The sequence below is a fragment of the Castanea sativa genome, chromosome 10 (assembly GCF_040712315.1).
Source record: "Castanea sativa cultivar Marrone di Chiusa Pesio chromosome 10, ASM4071231v1".
Classification (NCBI taxonomy): domain Eukaryota; kingdom Viridiplantae; phylum Streptophyta; class Magnoliopsida; order Fagales; family Fagaceae; genus Castanea; species Castanea sativa.
Genome location: NC_134022.1, coordinates 28,537,346 through 28,562,836, shown reverse-complemented (window position 1 = coordinate 28,562,836; position 25,491 = coordinate 28,537,346). Strand labels below are relative to the sequence as shown.

The 25,491-nt window shown below is 32.4% G+C and overlaps 2 protein-coding genes across 2 annotated transcripts; both read left to right on the top strand.

Annotated features, from left to right (window-relative positions):
• The first annotated feature begins 394 nt into the window (after positions 1-394).
• Positions 395-9,561, top strand: LOC142613892 (cystinosin homolog). Its single transcript, XM_075786411.1, has 8 exons — positions 395-638; positions 748-880; positions 1,077-1,166; positions 1,284-1,408; positions 3,274-3,316; positions 4,446-4,563; positions 4,648-4,697; positions 9,210-9,561. The coding sequence occupies exons 1-8, from the start codon at positions 520-522 to the stop codon at positions 9,345-9,347; spliced, it is 816 nt and encodes a 271-aa protein (XP_075642526.1). The 5' UTR covers positions 395-519; the 3' UTR covers positions 9,348-9,561.
• A 4,194-nt stretch (positions 9,562-13,755) lies between these two features.
• Positions 13,756-24,297, top strand: LOC142613947 (cystinosin homolog). Its single transcript, XM_075786470.1, has 8 exons — positions 13,756-13,959; positions 14,081-14,213; positions 16,890-16,979; positions 17,096-17,220; positions 18,660-18,702; positions 22,683-22,800; positions 22,894-22,943; positions 23,919-24,297. The coding sequence occupies exons 1-8, from the start codon at positions 13,841-13,843 to the stop codon at positions 24,063-24,065; spliced, it is 825 nt and encodes a 274-aa protein (XP_075642585.1). The 5' UTR covers positions 13,756-13,840; the 3' UTR covers positions 24,066-24,297.
• Positions 24,298-25,491: the final 1,194 nt, after the last annotated feature.

Sequence of the window (25,491 nt, the reverse complement as noted above, 5' to 3'; positions counted from 1 at the left end):
TTGTAATTCTCATGTTATAAATTTTATAATATTTCTAGTATTTTTGTAAGCCTCATGTCATTGATCACATTCATTCCAACACTAGTTTATAATAAAATTTGTTATACCTTTAGCATTTTCTTTAAAAAAATCATATTAAAAAGTAAAAAGAATGAATTTAAAAAAATTTATTGTATAAAATATTATTTAAATGATAACATAGAGCTCCATTTGAAAGGCTTCCAAAACGCTTGGGCTGACCTGATTAAAAAAACTATTTTAAGGGAATTTTAATTATACTTTTCAAAGAAATTAAAAAAAAATAGTCAAAAAGAGTTCGCTGTTTTTTTACTTCCAATAAAAAGCTTCTAAAAATGGTTTATAAACCTTAGATCACCCGTTAATTTTTCCCTCAGTGTCGAGTTTCATATTAAAAAAAATAATTTGCCCACCAACTCTCTCTCTCTCTCTACCAAATTTCAATGCCATTGGACGAGTACTTATTATTACTAGAATAATAAGTAGGAAAAGGATTTTTCTATGGCTTCATGGAATTCAATTCTGCTGGAAATCACGTACCAGGTTCTGGGGTGGACTGCTTTCTCATCGTGGTCCATTGGTTACTACCCGCAAATCATCTTGAATTTCCGTAGGAAAAGGTTGTAATATATATACTCCTTGTACAGCTTACAATTACATTAACACCAAGTACTACGTTTGTACAAGTTAGTAATTCTTCTTTGGGTTTTTTGTGTGAACGTGTAATAGTGTGGTGGGGTTGAGCTTCGACTTCGCGGTTCTGAATTTGATAAAGCACTCTACGTATCTAATATACAACGCTTCCCTTTACTTTAGCTCAGCTATTCAAAAGCAGTACTATGAAAAATATGGCTATGAACAGGTTTGTTTGTGCTTTCTTCTTTGTACCCAGATAGTAAAACGGTTCTAAGTTTTCAACAACAACAAAAAATGAAATCTTTGCTTTGTTTTTTTGGATTGTGGGTGACATTGTGTGAATTTGAAGTTCTGGGTATTTGGATTTGATTCTCATGGTAACTTTTTTTTTCTTTACTTCGTTGTTATTCTAATTATTGCAGATGATACCTGTTGCTGCAAATGACGTTGCTTTCTCTACTCATGCTGTTCTTGCCACCTCAACAATCGTGTTCCAAATTTTAATCTATGATGTAAGTGGTTTACTCTTCCTCACTGAGCTCATGTCTTCTTGTGGAAGATCTTTATCTTGGTAAATCTTGTTGGGGAGTGGAGTATTGAATTTCACCTTTGTTGATGGTTTTCTATAGCGCGGAAGTCAGAAGGTTTCCAAGATTGCTATTGCAATGATCTTTGCCGTGTTCTTATCTGCTGCTGTTTGTTTTTTCCTAGCTCTACCAAGCCATTCTTGGCTTTGGCTAATCTCCATTTTCAAGTAAGATGTTTCTCTTTTATGTATCTTGAATTTCAACCTTATGTGGATGGCAATAATGGCTGATAATTTATTTTCAATTTGCCTAGGAGGATAGGATGACCATTAAATGCAAAGCTTTTTTTTTTTGGCCCCCTATTTTTACGTTTATTTTGCAGAAAATAATATATGTGGTCGATCCTGACTAGTTTGTTGCTTAGATCCATAACCAACCCCAAACTTTTGAGACAAAGATCAGTTGTTGTTGTTGTACCCCTCTTTTAGTTTGATGTTTATTTTTTCACATCAACTTGTTACCATGGATTCTCAAATGGTCGAATATCACTTTACCTGCATTAAGGATAGTTCTACGTTGAAGTTAATATCAGTGTGATTTCTAAGATCTGATTTTTCTTTATGCCTTTGCACACTATGAAGATTGAAATTGCCATACATCTGGTTTGGAAAGGTGGACTTGTCACTTGCACTATAAGATGCATCAATAAGATGAGCCTGGACACAATTACTTGTTTTTGGCCTCAGTGTGACATTTTTCTTCATCCTTTTGGAGACTATACTCTTTCATCTCTAATATAATAATATTGCTATCTTAGTTGCACTTGAGTGTACAGATTCCTCTCATTTCTTTTGCTTCGGTTTTACTGTGAAAGATATGGTTACTCCATATTTAGTTCCTAAAACTTCTCTCTGATAATGAAAATGTTTAATCTATAGTCTTTCCAATTTGGAAAATGCTGACTGTTGGAAAATTAAAGAAACTCTGGACTCTTCTCCTTACAATGTTGGACTTTTTCTCTATGCACTGGCATAGAGGCCTTCTTAGTAGACCAGCTAAGCTGGTGAGGATGGGGTAATCTTAAACGGGGATTATTCTTGAATTATTGGAATTTTGTCATGATACTGCAGATGAATATAGGAACCTTGGCCTTCTTGTCACTTGATTAGAAGGAAGTTTCACAATGATCTATGAAGATGCTTAGGTTGTGTTAGGATTTGGATTAGTAATATCCTTTGACGTTGTATTCTTAAAAAGAGTTTGTAACGCTCGTGCATTTGTGAAGAAAAAGACAAGTCTTGAAGCTGAATAAAAAATTGCAACTGTGACAATCTTGCTCAAGCAAAACAACAATTGAAACTGAAAGTTCCCATGTCCCTTGTTTGAGCAAGATCTTTAGTCTTTGTTTTTTTTTCCCATGAGGAAAGGATTGTGTTGTTTTATTTTTAACTTATAAATACAAATAAAGCATGACTTTTTAACCACGAAGGCTGTCGTACCATTGAGCATTTTGAGAGCCTTTCTCTGTTTCAAAACCCAAAAGCCTCTTTCTTGTTCTCGCTCTAGTTCTTGACTTTGCACCCTAATGTATACCTTTAACGAAGAACTTCAAGGACCCATATTTGTTAAAACCACAAAGTTCTTTGCCTTCTATCAGTGCGTGCACTGAGATCCCAGAGTTTCGGCTTGAAGCAGACATGTTGTTTGTGAAGGTGCTCACATATAAAAAGTCCAGAGGTGTGGTGTAGTCAACAAATTGTCTACTGGGTTGCAAATCTAACTTCAAAGGTTTTGTGAGTTGGTCGTAAACTTCTTTTATAGAAAATTACTTGTGGGGTAAGTTACCCCCAGAGTGTTTTTTTTTTTTTTCTTTTCCATTGAAAAAGTTCTTATTTATTATTCTACTTCATTACCAAATCTCCATGTTTCTATTTATTGCTTTATTACTGTTGTATTTCTGCTGATAAAAGGGAGAGAAGAGGAGTGATTACAGAAAGAAACTTCAATAATCTGAGGGAACTTCACTTGCTTTTGATTTGTAGAACTGTTTTTAAATTTTCTGTTGAATCTTTCTGTGAATTCTTTATTGCAGCTCAATTCAAGCTTTTATGACAGTCATCAAGTACATTCCCCAGGTCAGAATTGTGACAGTTTTAAGTCAGTTATATTATATTATTTAAGATGTTGAGAGTACTTAATCTATTGGCTATGCTATTGAATGTAATCTGATGTATGAAAAGTCCTTAAAGGCACAGGGTATAGTGTGACTGTTGTAGGAGGCTCTCTTAGATTGTACTTTGCACTTTTACAGCACTGCCTTCAATCCTTTCCCTAGGTCTCACGTTGGAATATCCTTGGTTGCTAATTAAAATTTTTGAATTTTAAATATTTCTGTGGAATTTGAAGAGACGCTTTGTTGGGAAGGACTAGTTTTAACCTGTTACTTCAACTTAACCTTTATTTAACAGTGATTTTTATTTAGTAATTCAATTGGACGGCGAGGTTGCATTGACTATAATTGACATAGGATGGGTCATCCCAAATTAGTAACTTTATGATTTCGAAAAAAGGGTGCTTGGAAAAGCCTCTAAAATTCAAATTTATCATTCTATTTCACTTTGCATCATAGCCTGAATTTTTTTAATTTTCGTAAAAATTAGGGTGTTGGACAAGCCTTTAAGATGTTGATGGGTAATGTGGAGCATCAACAATTAATTGGAATTGGTTCATTTGTTTAATTATGCTTCTATTTTCATAAAGTAGTATTAAGCAATGCAAATTAATAAGCTGAGATGAGATACCTTACGGACATAGCTTTGACGTGCTCCATTTTTATTTTTATTTTGTTAATGTGGGTGTCCAGAGTTCTTCAAGCATCTAACTATTCCCCTGAGTATGTGTAGTGCCCCACATTCCACACAAACAAGGTACTTATAGGGAGGGATCTCTTGGGGTGGCCCTAAGATAATGAGTAGGAGTGTTGAACCTAGGATATCATGGATCTCATGAAGCCTTTGGAAGCACCAAACCAACCCCTTGGAGTTGCACTCCAAAATTAATTGCTTTTGCTTAATTGGTAATAGAGGGGAAAATATCATTGATTCTAGGTGTTTTAACTGTCTTTACCTCATATATAAATAATTATTGAAAGAAAAAAAATCTTGTAATTGATGGCATTTTGTGATGTTATCATGATCTTTGTACTTAAAGTATCAGCTGGATTTGCCATCCATATTGTATTAATGAATTTTTTATGAAATATAGGCAGTTATGAACTTCAAACGAAAAAGCACTGCTGGATTCAGCATTGGCTACATTTTACTTGATTTTACAGGAGGGACGGCAAATTTTTTACAGATGACTGTGCAGTCAATAGATCAAGGTGTATTATTTCGTCCTTAAGCATATATCTTACCATCCAAATTTGCCCTTGTGTAATGTATGCCTAACCTGTTGTTCTTTCCAGGTTCTTTGATGAACTTTTTTGGGAACATAGGAAAGATGCTGGTATCTCTGGTATAGAATATTCTTGACTTCTCTGATTTACTTTCACCTTCTATACCTTGTTCTTTAACTGATATTTATTAATCTGGTGTTTACATTTTCTTGTGCTTTTGCCATAAAATACGTGGTAGATGACTTTGTTTTTAGATTTTAATTTGAGTTGTCATTGATATAAGAATTACTGCCAGCTCTTTTAAACTAAAGAAAGAAATTAAGTGAAAAATAGTTGAACAATCATGTCAAACTCCTCATAAAAGAAACTTACCATGCTTTTAAAGGCTAGTTGTTGCTTGAGATGTACATGAGACATAGTGTGGACACCAGATTAATGTTGATTGATTCCATTAGTCCATATAATGGGATTTGAAATGGTTTTATTATATTTTGAGGATCATATGGATTCTATTTATTTTCTTTTAATTTGATTTTGAGTGTGATTTTATTTATGTCATAATTATGGCTTACTGTTTTTCCATATTAATGTAATCCTAGAAGCTCTATTTGAAAAAGGATCCGGGAAATGTTGATTTTAACGAATGAAAATGTTCTTGAAAATTTTCAAAATCTAGGCAGTCTAGTGTTTAAATTAGAAATTACCATAGGTGGTGAAGCTTAGGGTTGTTTTGCTCTTTGGCCTAAATCCCTAGGCATTATCCTTTTACAAACCTTGTGTTGCACGGCATCAGCTTTGGTATCAAAGCAAACCCCAATTCAATTTAATCTGTCAAGCCACCATCACTAGAAAACCATAAACTTAGCCTTCAGAGGCCACAACCACTGTACCAAATCTCAAACCAATGTTCCATAACCACCGGCACCAAAATCTACCCATCCTTACAAGTCCAGCCAATCGGTCAATCCAAATGCACAACTTGTCACCATGCAGACAAAAAATCCCAAGATCACTCAAGAATTCACAATAACTGATGGACCACTAGCCCATTCACACCAGGCCGAAACCCATGTGGTCACCAATCACTCCATTGACCCACATCATAAGCCATCAAGCACTGAAACTCGTTTGCTAAACAATTGCCAATTGCAAGTCCACACATGCTTGATGAGATTCCCAGCGGTGAGGCGAGCCCCATCAAATCACAATCACTACTGCATTTGCTGCAAGCTGTCACCACCGCAGTTTCATTAAAAAGCTCACTACACTGCTGCTGGGCTTGCTCTCTTCTCCTTGTGTGTAGTGCGAAGAGACCACCATTCACTCTGCATTGTGGAAAACTGCACCAAAGAATCATTTCACCATTGCTGGCCCTGTGCCATTTGATCGTTGCTTGGACCAATACCAACCATGAGGACGTCCACTATCGTCACTGATCACTGCCTTGATTGTCTCTAAGAATCAACTTCCATCTCAGAGTGATGCAGTTTTAGTCAACAGGGAAATCCTTGAGAGTACTTTTTTTAATACGTTGGCTGTAATTCATGTAATGTAACTTTAGAATTCAAAAAAGAAAAATGCTGGGAAAGGGCAAGAGGAAGTACCATCTAGGCTAGCGATAAGTGGCTATAATTTTATGCATCCCATTTATCAGACATAGTGTATTCAACCATGCAAGGTCCAGATTGTCTACATGGCCACACCCGAGAGTCCCAATCATAAGTTACATCCCAATGGCCTATACACTTGGTTGAGCAGCCCATAATTCAGGGTAGCCCAGGTTAGAACTTAGAGATAACCTCAATCCAGGTCTGAACTCTTCTATTTTCTCTTATCAATTTAAATTGCTATTTAAAATTGTCATCAACTTCTCTGTGCTTGGATGGATTAATTTACAAAACTTCATTACCAGAAATAGCCATTGGTTGTCAATAATTGCTTCCTTGTTCACCCTTTGGGCCCAAAAAAATCATACTTGACAACAAATTTCTTTGATCATCCACCTCGATTAAAAAAAATCTTGCTCTAAGATCCCTTTAACTTAGCCAATAATTATCATCAATTTTTTAGCTTGCCTAAGTAGTGGAAAATTGTGACTATTACGGGTTACTTTTAGTACCACAACTGCTTGACTACAACCTTTCTTTTGTATCACTGACCAAGCTCCATACTTAAATTAGCTTTATCTTATGTTGGTAGATTTATTTTGTGGGAAAAAAAAAAGTTTGTTGATATCACTTGCATCTGCATTTAGCACACCCCTTTTGCATGCACTTGCATAGTGGCCATTTAGTGTCAAGTTTTGAGTTTCAGAGTCCTAGTCCACCATGGAGCAAACCCTAGAAACCCTACTAAAAACATTCCAAGATCTGTTTGCAAATATTGAACAGGACACACTAAGTCTGATGCCCAACTAGAACTCTTACAAGCATCCTTCCAAAGGGATTAATTCACAAATATAAAGCTTATAGGTCGTAGATCCAAATTTTTCTGGGAGAGTATCAGATAGCTCCTTACTATGAGAAACGAACCTGCTATTACTAATTGAATATAGATGAAGGAGAAAAATAAGGAGAAATATCTTCCTGTCTCCTATTAGGGTGATCTTCTAGATTAATGGCATAATCTGAGCCAAGGTAATTGACATATTACCAACTACATATTACAATTTGATGAATACAAGATTAACGTAGTCGAAGATGAGAGGGTGACCTTGAGTAGGTTTACAAGTCCTCCGTGAATTCACCACCCTGGATCAGGCTTATACCTATGTTCAAAACTATAAAGTAGCCCCTAATCCTCAGTTTGCATGGCAATCTAAGACCTGAAACATATCAAGCAATCCTCAAACTTTGAGTAGTAACTTCGGGCTAGGTCCACCTCAGCTGATGCTCAACCCTAGTAGGGTATCCTCATAGGCAGGGATAGCAAAGGAAAGGTAATAGTTAATGACCAAAGTCCTGGATCCAATGCTTAAAGTATCAGGGCTTTCGCCATGTTGCCGCTAGTTGTGCCAATAAAGCCCTCTTTGTTGATGGCCCAGAACAGGAAGGTTATGAGGATTAGCCTAATATTGATGAGATCAAAGACATGGATAACAGTGCAAAGGATATCCCAAATACCTAGAATGTTTAGGGCCATAAAGGCAAGAAAATAGAGGATAGGCTAGATACACATGTAAGAGTATAGGTGTGCCTTGGCTCAACCTAAAGAGATTGACAGTTGGCAGCAGAGTGCAATTTTCCACACTTTCACCAAATGCAGAGCCAAGGATGGCAAGTTCATCATTAATAGTGGAAGCATTAAAATAGTCTCTTTGAATACAATCTCTTGCCTAGGTTTGAAAAACATGTTCCCCTACCCTACCCAACCCATATGAGGTATCTAGAGTAGACTACGTAATCATAGCCACCTTAAGGGAGATGCCTTGTCCTTGTTTCATTCCTTTCATACAAGGACCGATATGGTATGATGTAATCCCAATCAATGTATGACGTATCATCTTAGGTAGACCTTGGCTTTATGATTTTGATGTCATTACTTGGGTTTGTTTGAACCTGTGCTTCTTTGTATTTGAGGGGAAGATCATCAAGTTTAATCCTTTGCGACCCAAGCCTACTAACAATTGTAAGACGAAAGAGGCAACAAAAGAAAGGGCCTTATCATTATAAGCTTAAAAGAGATTGACAGTGCAGTGAATGAAGATTTCATTTTCCCTGCTACCCAATTTACATTTATCGCTAGGTCTATGGGCATGAGTCCATTTGAAGACATACACGGTCAAAAACCTAAGAAGTCTTTAGATCTTCTTCCAGTGTCACTTCATGTTAGAAAATTCGAGTCAGTAGGAGCATTTGCATTTATGGTCATGCACTACATCTTGCTGTCAGGAAAAAAAAAATCAAGTAAGTGATGATCAATATAAATTTTAGGTTTATTCACATAGAAAAATTAGAGTAAGGGTTAAAGTCATGGTTTATGCATTACATCATGTTATCAGCAAGAAAATTTAAGCAAGTGTTGATCAGTATAAAATCCAAGCTAATTTACATAGAGATTTAACTTATTTAATGCTTTGATTAATTCCGTTTTGTCCAAATTATAAGATTTAACTTTATTTGGTTGTATCTTATTTTTGAGGATCTTATGCGATTCTATTTATTTTCTTTCATTTTAGTTTTGAGGATTCTGTGAGATTTTATTATGTCATAATTATGGCCTATTATTTTTCCTTATTGATATAATCCTGAAAGTCCAATTCAAAAAGGTTCCAGTAAATATTGAGGGACATGTTGGTTTTGATGAATGAATGTTCGTTGAAATTTTCTATAGCTTGGTAGTAATGCTAGACAAACTCTACGTGGTAAAGCACAGAATTTGCTATACTTTTCTTCCTAAATCCCTAGACATATTCCTTTAGCAAACCTTGTGCTCAAGACTGGGCACAATCGAACAGCCATTTATATCATTACCCCTTATTAGTCTTTTCTTTTTTTTAAGATTTGTTGATATTTCATTGGTCAGTCAAATTTTATTTCTTATTAAGATTGATTGAATGCATATTGCACTCATCCTTTTTGTTTTTACCTTCTTTTCGACTTCTTTTAAAGATGTGATGGATGCTATGGCAGGTATCTATATTCTTTGACCTTATTTTCATGTGTCAACGTTATGTGCTCTATCCCCCAAACGAAAATGCCGAAGTTTCTTCTAAACTCGTTGAGGAAAGCACAGAGCCACTCATTAAGACTTCTGATCATCCAAAGTGAGAAACCTAATAAAGCTTTGATGAGCTTGTAATGTATAAGCTTCGTGGTTATTTTTCAGAGAAGCTTATGGAAGTGAAATGCTTTCTTCTAAGCAGAAACGTGTAATGTTTTTGGAAAATCAGGCAAGCTTCGCTGTTATTTACATGTACCTTTAACTTTTTGTATAATGGAAACCATTAATGTGGAATTTTTGAGGTTTTTGTCTCATGATAAATTGAGCTATCAAACTGATCTTGCATAAGTGATAGGATCTATAGTTACCATATGCAGAGCTGGCTTAAAACATGTTCAATGTATATATATATATATATATATATATATAGCATTTTCATAAAGGAAGGGGAAAAAAAAACTTTATACAAAATATAAAAGACGATATATTTCTTCATGATGAGGATCATCAAACTCACAGGATGAGTGTTGAGAAAATGAGAGTAGAGGAGTCGCTCTGATATCAAGGGGACCAATATCATATATTAGATTATTATGATTGTTCGGTTCACTGGTGCCTTTAGAGCCTTTGTTAATTTATCAAAACTCAAATATAAAACAAAAGATTAAAAACGACATTTCTTTCTGTTGTTAATGTTTCAACTACTATAGTTTAGTTCTATTTATATGCACATGTAACTCACTCACTAGCGGCTGCACATTAGAGCCAGGGTGGTCACAGGACCACCTTGGAAAGAAAATCATTATTATATATATAATTTAAAAATTTAATGATTTTTTTACCCTAAAAAAATGTGTGACCGCCCTAAATTTTTTTAAGCTCAATATACTTAAACTTTGGACAAATTTTAGCAACAAATTAACTTGGTTGTAGACTAAGGCTACAGCTCCACTTGATTTTTTATTATTATTAGATATGAATTTTGACAAATCCACAATTAGATTATATTTTTTCTTATATCCTCCATGCTTGCAAAACTTCAAGAAGATCAAAGATCAATAGCTTATGTCATCAATTAAATGTTTAAATTTCAAGTTTTTGTAGTCTAAAATTATTCGAAAAAATAAGTTTATGGATCAATTAGTAAATAAGATCCGATTAATATGTGTTTTAAGAACATACAATTCAATGATTAGATTTTCAAAATATGTAGCCATTTAATTTGTTTAGTGTGTTGTAGTCTTAGATTAGAACTAAGTTTGTAATCAAATTTTGTCCTCAAACTTTGTTCCTCTTAACAATATATTGAGCCCTTACAAACAAAAAGAAAAATCCAAGAAAAATTGTATTTAACTAAAATTTTGAAAAAGATGTAGCTTGCAGCATTGTTAATATGATTATCATGCAATGATTTCAAAAAAAAAAAAAAAATTTAAAATCGTAGAAGAAAATTGTGAGACTTAATGTTATTGAGTTTTTTTTTTTTTTTTTGCTTTTTTTTTTTTGTCAATATATGAATTTATCTTTTTATTAGATTTAAGTTTCTTCATGATCACCCTAGAAAAAATTCCTAGAGCCGCCACCAAACTCACTTGCTTTACTAATATTGTGGATTGATTAGTTAGATTTGCTTGTTAACAGAGTTTTATGTATAGATTCATTATTGAACGAGATACAGAATTTTCTCCCAGATCATAGTGATAAAATTCATATAATTGATTATTTTAAGAAAATTTTAATATCACTTTCATGAAAAATGTAAATTGCTGTCCAAAAAATCAGATGTTTTTTAATTTTCTCATAAAAAATTTTAAAATTCTTTATTTCTAAATTAATATCCTTAGAGCATCCATTATTATTTTTTCTTTATTATAATATTGTTCCAGACAATGTCGTTATCCATGCCACAATAGAAAGGTAGGAATTTCATTATGTCAAGAGAGTGAGAGACCGCTCTCAAAAACAAAACAAAAAATTCCCCCTCTAAATTGTTAAAAAGATAATATTGTTAAATTATAGAGCAGGGGAAAATACTAAGGAAAGACTAAGTTGATGATAAATTATTGATCACAACACTAAGCATCAAACAAGGGAAAAAGTATTCACCATCAAAAAAAAAAAAAAGGGAAAAAGTATTCTTGATGTGTCCTTTACTTTAAGCCTATTGTTGTCTTATTCATTAGCCACTAGAGAAAAAGACTAAATTTGTATAATTGTATGCTCCCCCACGCACTAAATAAAAAAAGAAAAATTAAACTCTAAAATATTATAAACAAAAACGTGCAAGAATCTTATACATAAAAAAAAATCCATGCAAGAAATTGATATCAAAACAAAAAAATTCGATTATTGTTGAGTAGATACGCTATCCTATATATTCCTCTACCATAAGTCATATTATTATTTTTTATTTCTATTTTTTATAAATATGTCATGCTAAATTGATATGTAAAGTTAAACATAATTATAAAAATTTTATAAAAAAAAATCCAGTTTTTTTAACATGCCCCGGGAATTTTTTTTTTTAATAAAAAAAATATTTATAATGTATTTGGTTTTTTTTTTTTTTTTTTTTTAAGATGGTTGTGCGAGGCTCAATGCAATTCATAAGCATAGAATGGCTCAGTGACATAAAATGCCCACCCAACTTTGTATTTATGGATATGATGAACATTAAAAGAACTACTGAAATCGATTGATGAAGAGAATACTCATTCGACCTGAAATGAGAGTAAAATATGGACTTTTGCATATTTTCTTTCATGTTTCAATGAAATGTAATATCTACCAAGAACTTTGTAGCTTAACTTAAATTTTTTGGTATTTTCAACAAAGACATCGAGGTTTATATTCCCACTCTCAACTATCAAACTATCCCAAAGAAAAAAAAAATGCAACATCCAAAGCAAAAGAAAAAAAATGTCAGTTTAATTATTTTTAAAAAATACTCATTTAATATTGTTGCATGTGGTGTCTCAGCTCTCTCCCACAACTTGAAACTTTTGTTTTCACCCTAAGTACGGTTAGAGCATTCTCATCAGCTTTTACAAAAAAAGAAAAAAAAAAAAAGAAAAAAAAGAAGGTATTTTGTATCACCAAAAGTCACTTTATTTATTTTACATACCATTTTTACAACACACCATATATTTGATTCTTTATTTTAAATTCCATGATTTTCATCACATTAAAATAATATATTTTCTACCCACAATTCTACACCATAAGGAGGGGAGAGAAGGGTAAAGAGAGAAGATAAAATAAAAACAATTAATTCAGTAAAGAATGTTGCTCTAGTATTATGCAAACATACATAATCTTGTAGCAAGCATGCAAATTCATATGCAAGAGGCATCATCCAATGGAGCTAGTATTTTGTGCATTTGTGTCAATTGTCAATAGTGTAATGAGTTTTGCATTCTCAAGGGTTTTGCATTACCCAATGTGAATGCTCTTAGATCCTTTTTTCAGCTCTCTCATGAGATTTTAAAGTCAAATTAAAATATTTATTTTAGAAGGATGACATGGAAGGAAAAATGTATTTTTTTTAAAGCTTAAAAGAAGCCAACAAAATGTCAAAATCTTTCAAGTTATATTATTTTATAAGATATAAATAACTATTCATTAACTCCTCATGCACGAAAATGTTTTATGAAAAAACATTTAAATATAGAAAATATAAATAAATTTATAAATTAAAACCAACCTCTTTTATTTATACAGTGAAAATATCATATAAATTAATAGAGATATATAAAATTACTTGGTAAGGTCGATGCCAAACTCAACAAATTTTACTTTAAGTCTATTTGGGAGTTGTGACCACCTACCTAAGAAGCATGAACACAAATATGGGTTCAGTACTATACAAGCAATTTAAAAAAAAAAAAATTATAATATGGCACAATGGTTATAATATAGATACGACACCTCAAATGATATATATGTGCTCTCTAACCACTCACTAACGTGAAGAGTTGAAATAGCATATATGATATATACAAACTCATCGTTGACTAATTAGAGGAAAAAAAATCAAAGAAAATAAAGCTAAAAATTAAAGTGTTAGAAAGATGTGGTTAAATTAGTAAATTATCATATTCTAATAACTTAAATTTTTAGAATAATCAGTAATTTAACATGGTAACGATAGCATAGATTGAGATGCAATTGCACTGTGCAATTAACCTCCTCCTCCTCACCATATTTTTTTACTAATCTTTTTTTTTTTTTTTTTTGGTTGAATTAAATCTCAACCACTCATAGCAATTATATTAGGAATAGGAAATCGCATCTGATCTCAATCTTAATTGCATAATGTCCTAAATTCGCTACATGTCTCCTCTCTCTAAGAACTAATCAATGGCCTTAATTATTGATCGTGGTCAAAACTACTATATGTTTGTCGGTGTATAAATAATTGAAAGCAAAAACAAAAAAGGGTCCCGCACAGGCTAAAAGTTCAGGTCCATATACCTCGTAGGAGATGCTTTACACTTTGCTTCTGAATCTAGACATACTATTGGGCGTGTTCAAAACTCAAAAGTACAAAGACGTACGAGGTTGTCTAGAATCAGAACTCAGAAGTGGGAAACTGTTTTTTATGGCTTCCTGGAATTCAATTCCTCTGGAAATCACGTACCAGGTTGTGGGTTGGATTGCTTTTGTATCATGGACCTTTGGTCCCTATCCACAACTCATCTTGAATTTCCGTAGGAAAAGGTAGTAAATCCAGTACTTGTAAAAGTCAACGTATACTTCATTTCCAGACTCCTGGTTTTTTATGCCTTTTATGGTTATTTTTTTTCTTGGGTTTTGTGTTGATGTTTGAACTCTCATATAGCGTGGTCGGGTTGAGCTTTGATTTCGTGGTTCTGAATTTGACGAAGCACACCTCGTATCTGATATACAACGCTTGCCTCTACTTTAGCTCCACCATTCAGAAGCAGTACTATGAAAAATACGGCTATGATGAGGTTTGTGCTTTCCTTCTTCTCGTACTAAAAAATAATCACTGATTCTAAGTTTTAATGTCAACAAAAAATGAAACCTTTTCTTTTACGATTCTCTCCCATATACATACATGTATTCATATAAGAGTAGTGATAGTTATACACGTGTGAATGAACACAGCTAACAAATTTACAGTTATAATTAAAATCGTGTTTTCTTCCTAGGCTAGTGTGTGACAAGCTGTAATATTTAGCGTTCATATAATTTTACCTTTGATGCTAACAGTGATGTTTTTGGGATAGTGGGCGACAATGAAACAGTGAATTTGAAGTTTTGAATATTTGGAATTGTTTTGCTCACAGCAGACTCTAGTTGAAATCAAAATCTCATTTTTTGAGTGAAAAGCCATTTCAACTAAAGATTTTATGTTGTGTTTATTTGCTGAGTTGCTGCAGCTGGTGAAACATATCTGCATATATGTTCAATTGTTGACTATTCTAGCTGCTAGCGCAGGAGATACTGGCCTAGATTAGGCTTTCTTTACTAGTTTTTTTCTAAATAAATTTTCTCTTGGCTTTCTTGGATTTTATCTTAAATTTTTTTCTTTTTTATTCTACGCGAAGATATTTACTAGAAATTAGGAGGGATCATGGGGACTTTATTTTTTGTCAATTGTCTATGTATTTTGTTCTGGATTGGTTCTAAATACTAGAGAAGATGAGGCGATGAGGCGTCACTCGGTGCCATATTAGAAAAGATAATGTATAACTTTGAACCATGAAAGAAATGACAAGATATACTTTGATACCATGACAAAATGTACGAGAAAATATGAAAGATAATATAAAGGGAAAAGGGAAAAAAGACTAAGAGAGAATCTGGTGGTTTAACCTTAGAAGCCACATTCTGTGTATTACTCCAAGTAGCATTAGATAGAGTCATATAATAGACTTGCACCTAGACTAGGATTAAGCCTTGATTCACTTAGAGCATTACCATTAGTTGTTCTATAAAAAATGTCATTTTAACACACTAAAAACCTATTTTTTCATTTTACCACATCATTTTACAATATTCTATTTATCAGATGTTTTATACTTCAATTCTATACATTAAAATAATATTTACAACACATTAAAATAATATATTTCCCAAAACCCAACAAATACACAAATGCACAGCCTAGTGGCAGTCACCACCACCCAAGAACCAACCACCATCACTACAACCACTGCCACAACAATAACCACCGCCACAAACTACAACCACAATTACCGGTTCCTCCAACAAATTCCAAATCCAAAAACCTCAACAAAAGAAAAGAAAAAAAAAACTCAAAATCTTCAACAAAACCCCAACCAAACAGATTAATCAATGACCAAACTCAACCAACCATCGACGGCGAGAGCTGTGGAGGATGACACAGCTTCAGATTGGCGAGCTTCAGATAGGTAGCATGGCTGAGATGCGCATCAAAAAGTTGAATAAAACCAGAGGCGAGTTTCAGATCAACGGCGGCGATGGAGTCTTCAAACCAGAGGCGATGACGGTGGCTTAATCGGTGAGGGTGAGGGAGGGTGAGTGGATCGGTGAGGGTGAGGGAATTTGATCTGAAGAAGAAAGAGAGAGAGAACATGGGTTGAATCTGTGAGAAGAGAGAGAAAAAGTTGAATTAAATACAGGGAGGAGAGAGAAAAAATTGAATAATTTTTTTTTTTTTTTACAACATCTGTCCGTACCGTGCCAAATTTATCACGGTACTATAGCATGTCTCATATTTTTGGCACATTTAACACACCTCATGAAGGTGTGTTTTTAGTGTTTGATGTGTCAAATACCAAATATTTGGCATTTGGCACACCTGATGGTAATACTCTTAACATCCCCTTAAATTCAAGGTGGAAGCTTAAGGGAACTTGAGTTTGAAGTTCAGAGAAAAAGTAAGACTATAGGAAATCATGACCGACTTCGATTTTCGAGTGTACTAGGATGGACAAAATAAAGTGTAGATGACAAGCTAGAATGAAGAGTAGATGTGCACAGTGATTGAAGCTTGAATGCTGAGCACAATACATGTCATACCTGTGGAGGCTATTGATCAGAGGCTTGGCTATGAAATGATATGTCAAAAGATAATAAAGATGCGTGACCAAAAAGAAAGCCAACAGAGGCTACTAATTAGAAATGTGAGTCGAGGAACACTGTCTAAAGACGTATGACTAGAAAGAAAGCAGATAAAGGAAGCTATAAATCAATGTTGTCCATGAGGTCTACATTCACAGTGGAAAACCCTTGATAGCTACATCTGTACCGTTAAACTTTGCGCATTACAATGAACTCATTTATAGATATTTTTAGAAGGATAAATAATCCTAGACTAACAATACTTGAACTACTAGGATTACATTGCATGCACTCCAAGACTGAAATTATTTTTATTGTACTCCAAGTAGCATTAGATACAATGAACTTGCATTAAAGTTATATAATAGACTTGTGCCTAGATTAGGATTGAGTGTTGATATCCTTAACACTGAAAATTGGAGTATACAAGACAACAGTTGAACTAGCAGTCTTAAGAGTCTGAATGGAACTTAAGTTGTGCATGCTAAAGGATGCGAGCTTGAGTTGGTTTTTTATTTTCTTTAAATTAATTAATTTACCCTTTCTTTACTTTGTTGTTATTCTAATTATTGCAGATGATACCTGTTGCAGCAAATGATGTTGCTTTCTCTACCCACGCTGTTCTTATAACAGCAATTGTCTTGTTCCAAATTTTAATCTATGATGTAAGTGGTTTACTCTTCCTCACTGGGTTCATATCTTCTTTCATATTATAGGTGGAACTTTATCTTAGTTGGGGAGTGGAGTACTGACTTTGACCTTTCTTGATGGTTTTCTACAGCGTGGAAGTCAAAAGGTTTCCAGGATAGCTATTGCGATTGTCATTGCTGTGTGGTTATTTGCTGCTGTTTGTTTTTTCATAGCTTTACCAAGACATTCTTGGCTTTGGCTAATCTCCATTTTCAAGTAAGATGTTCTCTTTATGGCTTTGTTTGTACCTTGAATTTCAACCTTTTGTGAATGACAACAATGGCTGACAACTTAACCAATTTTTTTTTCACCACACTTTTGCAATAATTTATATATGTGACCTACCTTGATCAATCGATTAAGGATCCATAGCCAACCATAAATTTTGGAAGGAACTAAGACTTGATTGCTGTCGTTGTTGTTGTGCCAATCTTAGTTTTGTGTTTATTTTTGAACTTCAACTTGATACCATGGATTCTCAAATATCACTTTGCCTGCATTAAGGATAGTTCTGCATTGAATTTTACTATCAGTGTGCTTTCTAAGATCTGATCTGTGTTATGCCTTTGCACTATGAAGATTGTAATTGCCACACATCTGATTTGGAAAGATGGACTTATCACTAACACAATAAGATACATCAATAAGTTGAGCCTGTGTCCAATTACTTGTGGTTACTCCATATTCATTTCCTGAATCTTCCCTTGGATAATGACCATAATTAATCTATATTCTTTCCAGTTGGAAATTGCTAAAGGTTATGTGTTGGAAAATTAAAGAAACTCTAGACTTCCCTCCTTACAATGTAACTTTTTCTCAATCCACTGGCATGAAGGCCATCTTGGCAGGCCAGCTAAGCTGGTGAGGATGGGGTAAACTTAAACAACGATTATTCCCGAATTACTGGAATTTGTCATGATACGATGAAAATAGGGAACCTTGGCCTTCTTGTCACTTGATTAGAGGGAAATCTCAGTGATATATGAAGGTGCTTAGATTGAAATTTGTGACTCCCAGGCAATGCATTTGAGAATTTGAGAGAAAATTTCCAATCCTTAAAATAGCACTGGTAGCAAAGATTCTCATTTTGGACCTATATGGGAGCAGATAAATGAAGTCTCTGTATCCTGATTGCATTCATTGCTTACTTTAAATTTTAATGGGGGAATTTCTTCTGTGTACTTATCCAAAAAAATGAATAGTTGCCTTTCTTCCTCTGTATTGGTAACCTTCCCTTCCCGCGCCCAAAAAAAAAGAGGAGATAAGGGGAGTGATTACGGATAGAAGCTTCTGTAATTTGAGGGAACTTCATTGTAATTTATTTGCTATATGTAGTGGTTCATAATATTGAGAAAGTTTTTTCTCCCACATGCCTGTTGAGCTGATACTTGCTTAATAGTCCGTAAGGATTGAGGGGAGGAAGAGAGAGTAAAGTAGAGTAGAGTAAATTTGGCTTAAAATTAGCTTATTTTCAATCAACTCTATTCTACTCCCCTTCACTTATCCTTCTTCCCTTCTCAATCCAAACGGGTCCTAAATTTTCTCTACTCACTTCATTACAGAAGTGCAGCTTTGACTACTATTATTTCGTTTCCCGACTTATAGACTTGTGGTTAAATTTACTGTTGAAAGTTTCTGTGAATTCTATATTGCAGCTCAATTCAAGTTTTTATGACAGTCGTCAAGTATATTCCCCAGGTCAGATTGGTGACCGCATTAAGTCATTTATGTTCATTATTTGAGGAGATGTTGTAAGTACTTAATCTACTGTCTATGCTGATGGATGCAATCTGATTCTAGCCATAATATTGGAACTTAACTCAAATTTCTTGCCAATGACCTTTTGGTCAACTGACATTTCCTAGTGTTTCCAACTATTTATATGCCCCTTCCCCGCATCAAAAGAAAATTACTTAAATTTTCTTGGGGGTGCACACACACAAGGCAAAGGGATCTAGTGTGATTTGTGGGAGGTTCTATTAGATTGGACTTTGCAGCACTGCCATCAATAATTTTTTGAATATCCTTGGTTTCAAATTAAAATTTTTGAATTTTAAATATTTTAGTGTTTGAAGTAATTCAATTGAGGTGTCATCCATATATATATATATATATCTAAAAGCTGAAGCGTAGCATTTATTGTTGCTACACTCTTGTTAAGCCACATCAGCAGCCACGTCATTCACTTATTTTCTATATTTTCTGTTCTCTATTTAAACTTTTCTTCCCCCTATTCTCAAAAAAAAAAAAAAAAAAAAAAAAAAAAAACCTCTTCTTCTTCCTATTAATTCACACAGACTGTTACATTTTTTCCAACATTTTCCCTTCCTTTTCGTCTCTTTATCTCCCCACTACTCTCAACTTTACTGTTACACTTTCTTCCTCTTTCTTATAGTTTGACTTTTCTTTTCCCCATTTCATTTTGTATAAATTTGATATCATTTTTCTCATTTAGTCCATATTTTTCCCCCATAAGACTGTGAGCACTCTCTCTCTCTCTCTCTTTTTGTGGATTTTTGTTCTTTCTTATACCTCTAATTAAGGTTGATGGTTCTTTTTTTTTTTTTCTTTTTTAATGTGTTTTGGTATTGTGTTTTTTTTTTTTTTCTAATTTCCCATTAGAAAGTGTTTTCTTTCCCTTTTATAGCTTTGGTTGAATTTTGGTTTATGTTAATACTTAGTTTCTTTTGGAGATAAGAATTTGAATATTTCTACCAATTGTTTGAGTAATAAATTATTATAAAGTCTATTTTATATTCCTTTAGTTTTATTTTAATTTTGGCTAAGATAACAATATAATTTTGTGATGAGTTTTGATTATTATGATAATTTCCTTATTCCTTAAGATAAGGGAAATTTGAATAATAAATTTAAAACTTATAAAGTTTAGTTGTATATTAGGTAAATATAAAACACTATAACAGATGTTAGAAGAATATGGTTCACCTTTAAAAAGTATTAATCAAACACCAAAATAAATAAATAAATAAAATGATATATTTGTAGAGATAAAAAGAAAAAACTTATAAAAATCTTCTTAAAAAAATAGACAATATTTAAAGTAATTGTTACATTTTATATATTACACCTTATTACATAATATATATATATATATATATATTTCCACGCATCGTGTGGGTTTGCGGCTAATTTATATAATATCTAAAAGCCGACATGTAACATTTATTATTGCTACGTACTTGTTAAGCCATGTTAGAGTAGCATTTTAGTCTATTTCGGTCCATTTAGTTTACATTGATCCAATTTGGTCCATTTTGGTCTATTAGGTCACTTCAGTCTAATTTGGTCTCTTACAGTCCACTTCGGTCCATTTGATCAATTTCGGTACACTTTGGTCCATTTGGTCTAATTCAGTCTAATTCGGTCCATTTTGGATATTTAAGCCTTAAATTGATACTTTTTGTGGGTTTCCTTTTTAGTTTTGGGCTCAAAAATCCCTCTCTTTTTTTCTTAATTTTTTTATTGAAAATGGAAAGTATGATATTTTATTTTATTTGGGCTAAACTCTTTAGTTTTGAGTTAAAAAATATAAACAAAATAGGCATTAAAAATTGAATCTGAATTTGGTAAGGAGGAGATGTAAAATCTATGTTTTACACATCCAATAAGAAATTTTCATATTAGTATTTATCTTAAAGTCCAATAATTTCTACTACACCTAATAACATCTCAATAAACTCTTATTTTGATTGGATTTATATATGGGTATTAGAACTAATTGGGTGTGATTGTGCTTATTCTTAAATATGTGATAAGATGATGTGACATGTTGGGATTGGAAGGGTAAAAATTTGGCTTTACATCACATCCTTATAGAATTTAATCTCTTAAAAGATAGATATATGAGCCCTAAAAAAATAAAAAATGATAAATATTCACAAGATTATTTTAACATTCAAGTTTCAATAATATATGCATTATACTTATTTTAGAAAAGAAAAAAAAATGCTACAATTCTAAATTTATATGATAATTTATACTTAATGCAACATGTTATACGTGTTTCATGAAATGAAGGTATACATTTTTCGAAAAGCTATTTTTTGGTGGGGTGTACATGTTCAAATTAATTAAATAATAATAGTATATTTTTAAAAAGTCCTTTTAATAACATCTTCTCCATTTATATAAAAAAATTATAATTATGTAGTTTAAATCTTTTTATTACATATATATGTTTCATTACATAATTAAGTTTTTCAAAATAAATTATATGTTCCATGACATAAAACTTATTAAAACAGAAAATACTTTTAAATAACACATGTACTATTTAACTTACAAATATTACATTATATTCTTATAAAATTATTATATTTCATTTTCCCACGCGATTTGCTGACTAGTTAGCTATAATTGATGAAGGATAGGTCATTACAAATCAATAGCTTTAGGGATTTAATAAAAATAGGGTACTTGAAAACCCTCTTAAATACTACCGCACACACTTGGTATGATGGTCGCTCTACAAGTATAAGTGTTTGTGGGGTGTGGGGTGTGGGGGGCAAGAGTTAGGGTTCAAGTCTCCAAGAGGGAGCTTCACACACATATACACTTAGATTAGGCTAAAATAGAATTCTATCTTGTATCCACAAAACAAAACAAAAAAACCCTCTTAAATTGGAATTTTTTTCTTCTTCATTTTATTGCACTCAGCATCATAGCCTGAAGTTTACAATGTTTGTAAAAATTAGGGCCAAGCCTTTAAGATTTGACTGTTCTTGGTGTATTTCACTTGGCATCATAGCACCAAGGTTATGGGTGGGTAACGTGCAGCATCACCAATTAATTGGAATGGGGCTCATTTGTTGAATTATGCTTCTATTATCATGTAATTAACAAATGCAAATAAATAAGCTGAACTAAGATAGCTTACTGACATGGCTCTGTGCTCCAAAATAGTTTGCTTTTGCTTAATCGTAATAGAGGAAATTGTCATGGATTCTAGGTTTTTTAATTGTCTTAACTCTTTACCTAATATATGAATAATGAAAAATAAATAAATCCTTTAGTTGCTTAGCATTTTGTGACGGTATCATGACCTTTATACTTAATTAATAGCTCAAAACCATAATAATAATAATAATAATAATAATAATGATAATAATAATGATAATAATAATAACAACAACAACAACATGTATGTATATATATATATATATATATATATATATATATATATATATATATATATATATATATATATATATATATTAATAGGCAAAGTTTAGAGAAAATCTAATTAGATTTTACAATTGAAGTCTAATTTTGCGCCATGTGTTCTAAATTATTTATTTTTAGAGAGAATTTTATTTCTTAATTTTGGAGTTAAATGTGGAATCACATCATAAATATTTATCCAAGTGAGTTATTATGTACAAAAACCAAAGAGTCTAGAATTAAGAAACATAAAAAAAAATAATAATAAAATGGGCAATTTACATTTTCTACCTAATAGTATTCTTACAAGACTTTTTAAAGAGTTAAAAAAAATATAAGAATGACTATCAATAATATTTAAATTATATATATAAGAATTATACTATGTATCTTAATGTATATCTTTTATGTATATCCATGCATATGCATGAGATTATAAGCTAGTAATAATAATAGTTGGGTTTGCATTGTATCAATGAATTTGTTATGAAATATAGGCATTCATGAACTTCAAGCGAAAGAGTACTGCTGGATTCAGTATTGGCAACATTTTACTCGATTTTTCTGGAGGGGTAGCAAATTATGCACAGATGATTGTGCAATCAATAGATCAAGGTGTAATATTTCTTCTTCAACAGTAGATATATATTGCACTCTAAATTTGTCCTTCACGCATACCACATTCCTAAACTTGTCGCTTTTTTCCAGGTTCTTGGATAAACTTTTATGGGAACATGGGGAAGATGCTTCTATCTCTGGTATAGAATATTATTGACTTCTCTGATTTACTTTCACGTTCTAAAGAATCTACATCTCATTTTTTAACTAATATTTATCAATCTGATACTTACATTTTCTCGTGCTTTTGCTATAAACTATGTGATAAATGACTTTGTTCTGTTTTTCTTGTTTTGTTCTTAGATTTTCATTTGAGTTGTCATTTTAATATAAGAGTTACTGCCAGCTCAAATGAAAGAAATTTAGTGAATAATAGTTGAACAATCTTATAAATCTCTTGGTAAAAGTACAATTCAAAACAGTCATAGAGGTTTTTTTTTTTTTTTTTTTGATATGTTTGGATCTATGGAGGTGATCACAAAGCCTTGTTATCCATAAATTTTCATTGATTAGATGACATTTTAATTGCTGGATTAATTTATTATCAACAATTTTTTCTGTTGTGAACTCCAAGTAAGTCAATTGGTAAAAATTTTAATGGTTGAATAAGAGATTTAGAATTCAATCTCCATCTACGCCAAAAACCAATTGGTATCTTGATCTAATGATAAAGAGTACAATAAATTTAAAAAAATAATAATAATAATATTTTGTTCACCCTTTGATCCCCAAAAAATAACCCTTTGTTTTTAACAACTTTTATTTGATAATCCCCCTTGAGTATATTTATTTATTTAAATCAATTCCTTTAAATTAACTGGTACTAATTATTAATTGCTGAGCTTGCCTAATTAGTGGAAAATATTGATACCAATGGTTACTTTAGTACTACAAATAGTCACTCTGCTTGATTGTAGCCTACACCTTTATGGATTACCGATCGAAGTCCAATCATAAATTAGCCTTTATTTTGTATTGGAAGATTTATTTTGCTAAATCCATACATAAATTAGACTCTCTCTCTCTTTTTTAACCTTCTTTTCAATTTATATTTTAAAGGTGTGATGGAATTTTTTTTTTTTTTTGGAACTTTGTGATGGATTATGTTATGCCAGGTATCTATATCCTTTGACATTATTTTCATGTGTCAACGCTTTGTGCTCTATCCTAACAAAAAAGCTGAAGCGTCCCCTAAACTCATTGAGGAAACCACAGAGCCGCTTGTTAACACTTCTGATCATAAGCAGTCAGAAACTGTATAAAGCTTAGGTTAGCTTGTAATGCATAAGTTGTAGCTTCATGGTTTCTTTTCAGAGAAGCTCATGAATGTGAAATGCTGTCAATTATAAGCAGAAACTTGTAATGTTACTGTAAAATTAGTCGAGCTTCACTGTAATTTTCATGTACTTTTTACCTTTTGTATAATAGAAACTGTAAATGTTCAACTGAATGGGGGGTTTTTTTTTTTATTGAAAAAAAAAATAAAGAAATTATAGTCACTATAGACTGGAGTTGAGATATCAAACTGATCTTGTATAAGTGAAATATGGTAACTATATGTAATCACCATCCTTGACCAACATGTTAAATAGACCCCCAAGAGGGCCGAGTGTAACTAAAATCCAAACTAATGAAGGAAGAAAGTTGAGTTTTAATATCATATACAGTATTACCATTTGGCTAAACAAATGTTGTAACTTGTAAGAGCATTTAGCCCCAACAACTGGGTCCTTTAAATTATGAGTAATGTTAAAGCCCAAAAGAATTTTCACATTTTTCTTTAGATTTTATTGACCTCATCTGTACATATTAATAGCCCAAATTTAGTGAAAATCAAATTAGATTTTAATTAGATTCTCAATTTTGTGCCACGTGTCCCATATAATCTTTAACTTTGTGCCGAGTGAATTATTAAGTGTAAAAATCAAAGAGTCCAAATCTAATTAAATTCTAAATTGGATTTCAACTGAAGTCCAATTTTCCATCATATGTCCATCTAAATCTTTAATTTTTGTGGCAAGTGAATTATTGAGTGCAAAAATCGAAGAGTTTATATTATAAATGTATGATTTAAAAAATGAGAAAGCTAAATAATGAGAAACCATTATATATTTTATAAATATAAGGTTTAAAAAAAGTGTAAGCTAATATCATGTATAGTTTAAACATCTTCTTAAGAAAATATATAATTTGAACCATGTAATTGTGATTGTTTTTAATTTTATCTATGCAAATGCACAGGTTTACACACTATATTTTTATTATACACTAATAAAAACACCACACAGGGGTGTGGCTTGATGGTGGGAGTCCTTGTCTTGCACCCAAAGAGGAGCGGTTCGAGTGATAGTCCCAACAAAGCCCATGTGGTACATGTGGTATTACTCATTGCCGTCACGTGGCGTGGGGTTGATGAGCCTACACCGGAAACCCCCTTTTTCATTCAGCAAAAAAAAAAAAATTATACACTAATAAAAACAAACCACTTCAACATCATTAGCCTTATTATTAAATTATTGGAATGTGATTTTGGACTTATTAATAAGGTAATTAGGACTTGGAAAATTTGAATCCAAGGGGTTGGCTAAGTAGTTCATGAGACCTTATGATATTCATGAAATTTTAAGTTCGAAACATCTTAGAGCCACTCCCAAGAAATTCCTCTTTATAAAAACTTGGTGTGTGTGT

Excerpts from the sequence above, each read along its gene's own strand:
- LOC142613892 (XM_075786411.1), top strand. The coding sequence starts at position 520 with ATGGCTTCATGGAATTCAATTCTGCTGGAAATCACGTACCAGGTTCTG. Across the intron at positions 1,409-3,273 it reads TGGCTAATCTCCATTTTCAA|CTCAATTCAAGCTTTTATGA; the intron begins GTAAGATGTTTC and ends TCTTTATTGCAG. Across the intron at positions 3,317-4,445 it reads TCATCAAGTACATTCCCCAG|GCAGTTATGAACTTCAAACG; the intron begins GTCAGAATTGTG and ends TATGAAATATAG.
- LOC142613947 (XM_075786470.1), top strand. The coding sequence starts at position 13,841 with ATGGCTTCCTGGAATTCAATTCCTCTGGAAATCACGTACCAGGTTGTG. Across the intron at positions 17,221-18,659 it reads TGGCTAATCTCCATTTTCAA|CTCAATTCAAGTTTTTATGA; the intron begins GTAAGATGTTCT and ends TCTATATTGCAG. Across the intron at positions 22,801-22,893 it reads TGTGCAATCAATAGATCAAG|GTTCTTGGATAAACTTTTAT; the intron begins GTGTAATATTTC and ends GCTTTTTTCCAG.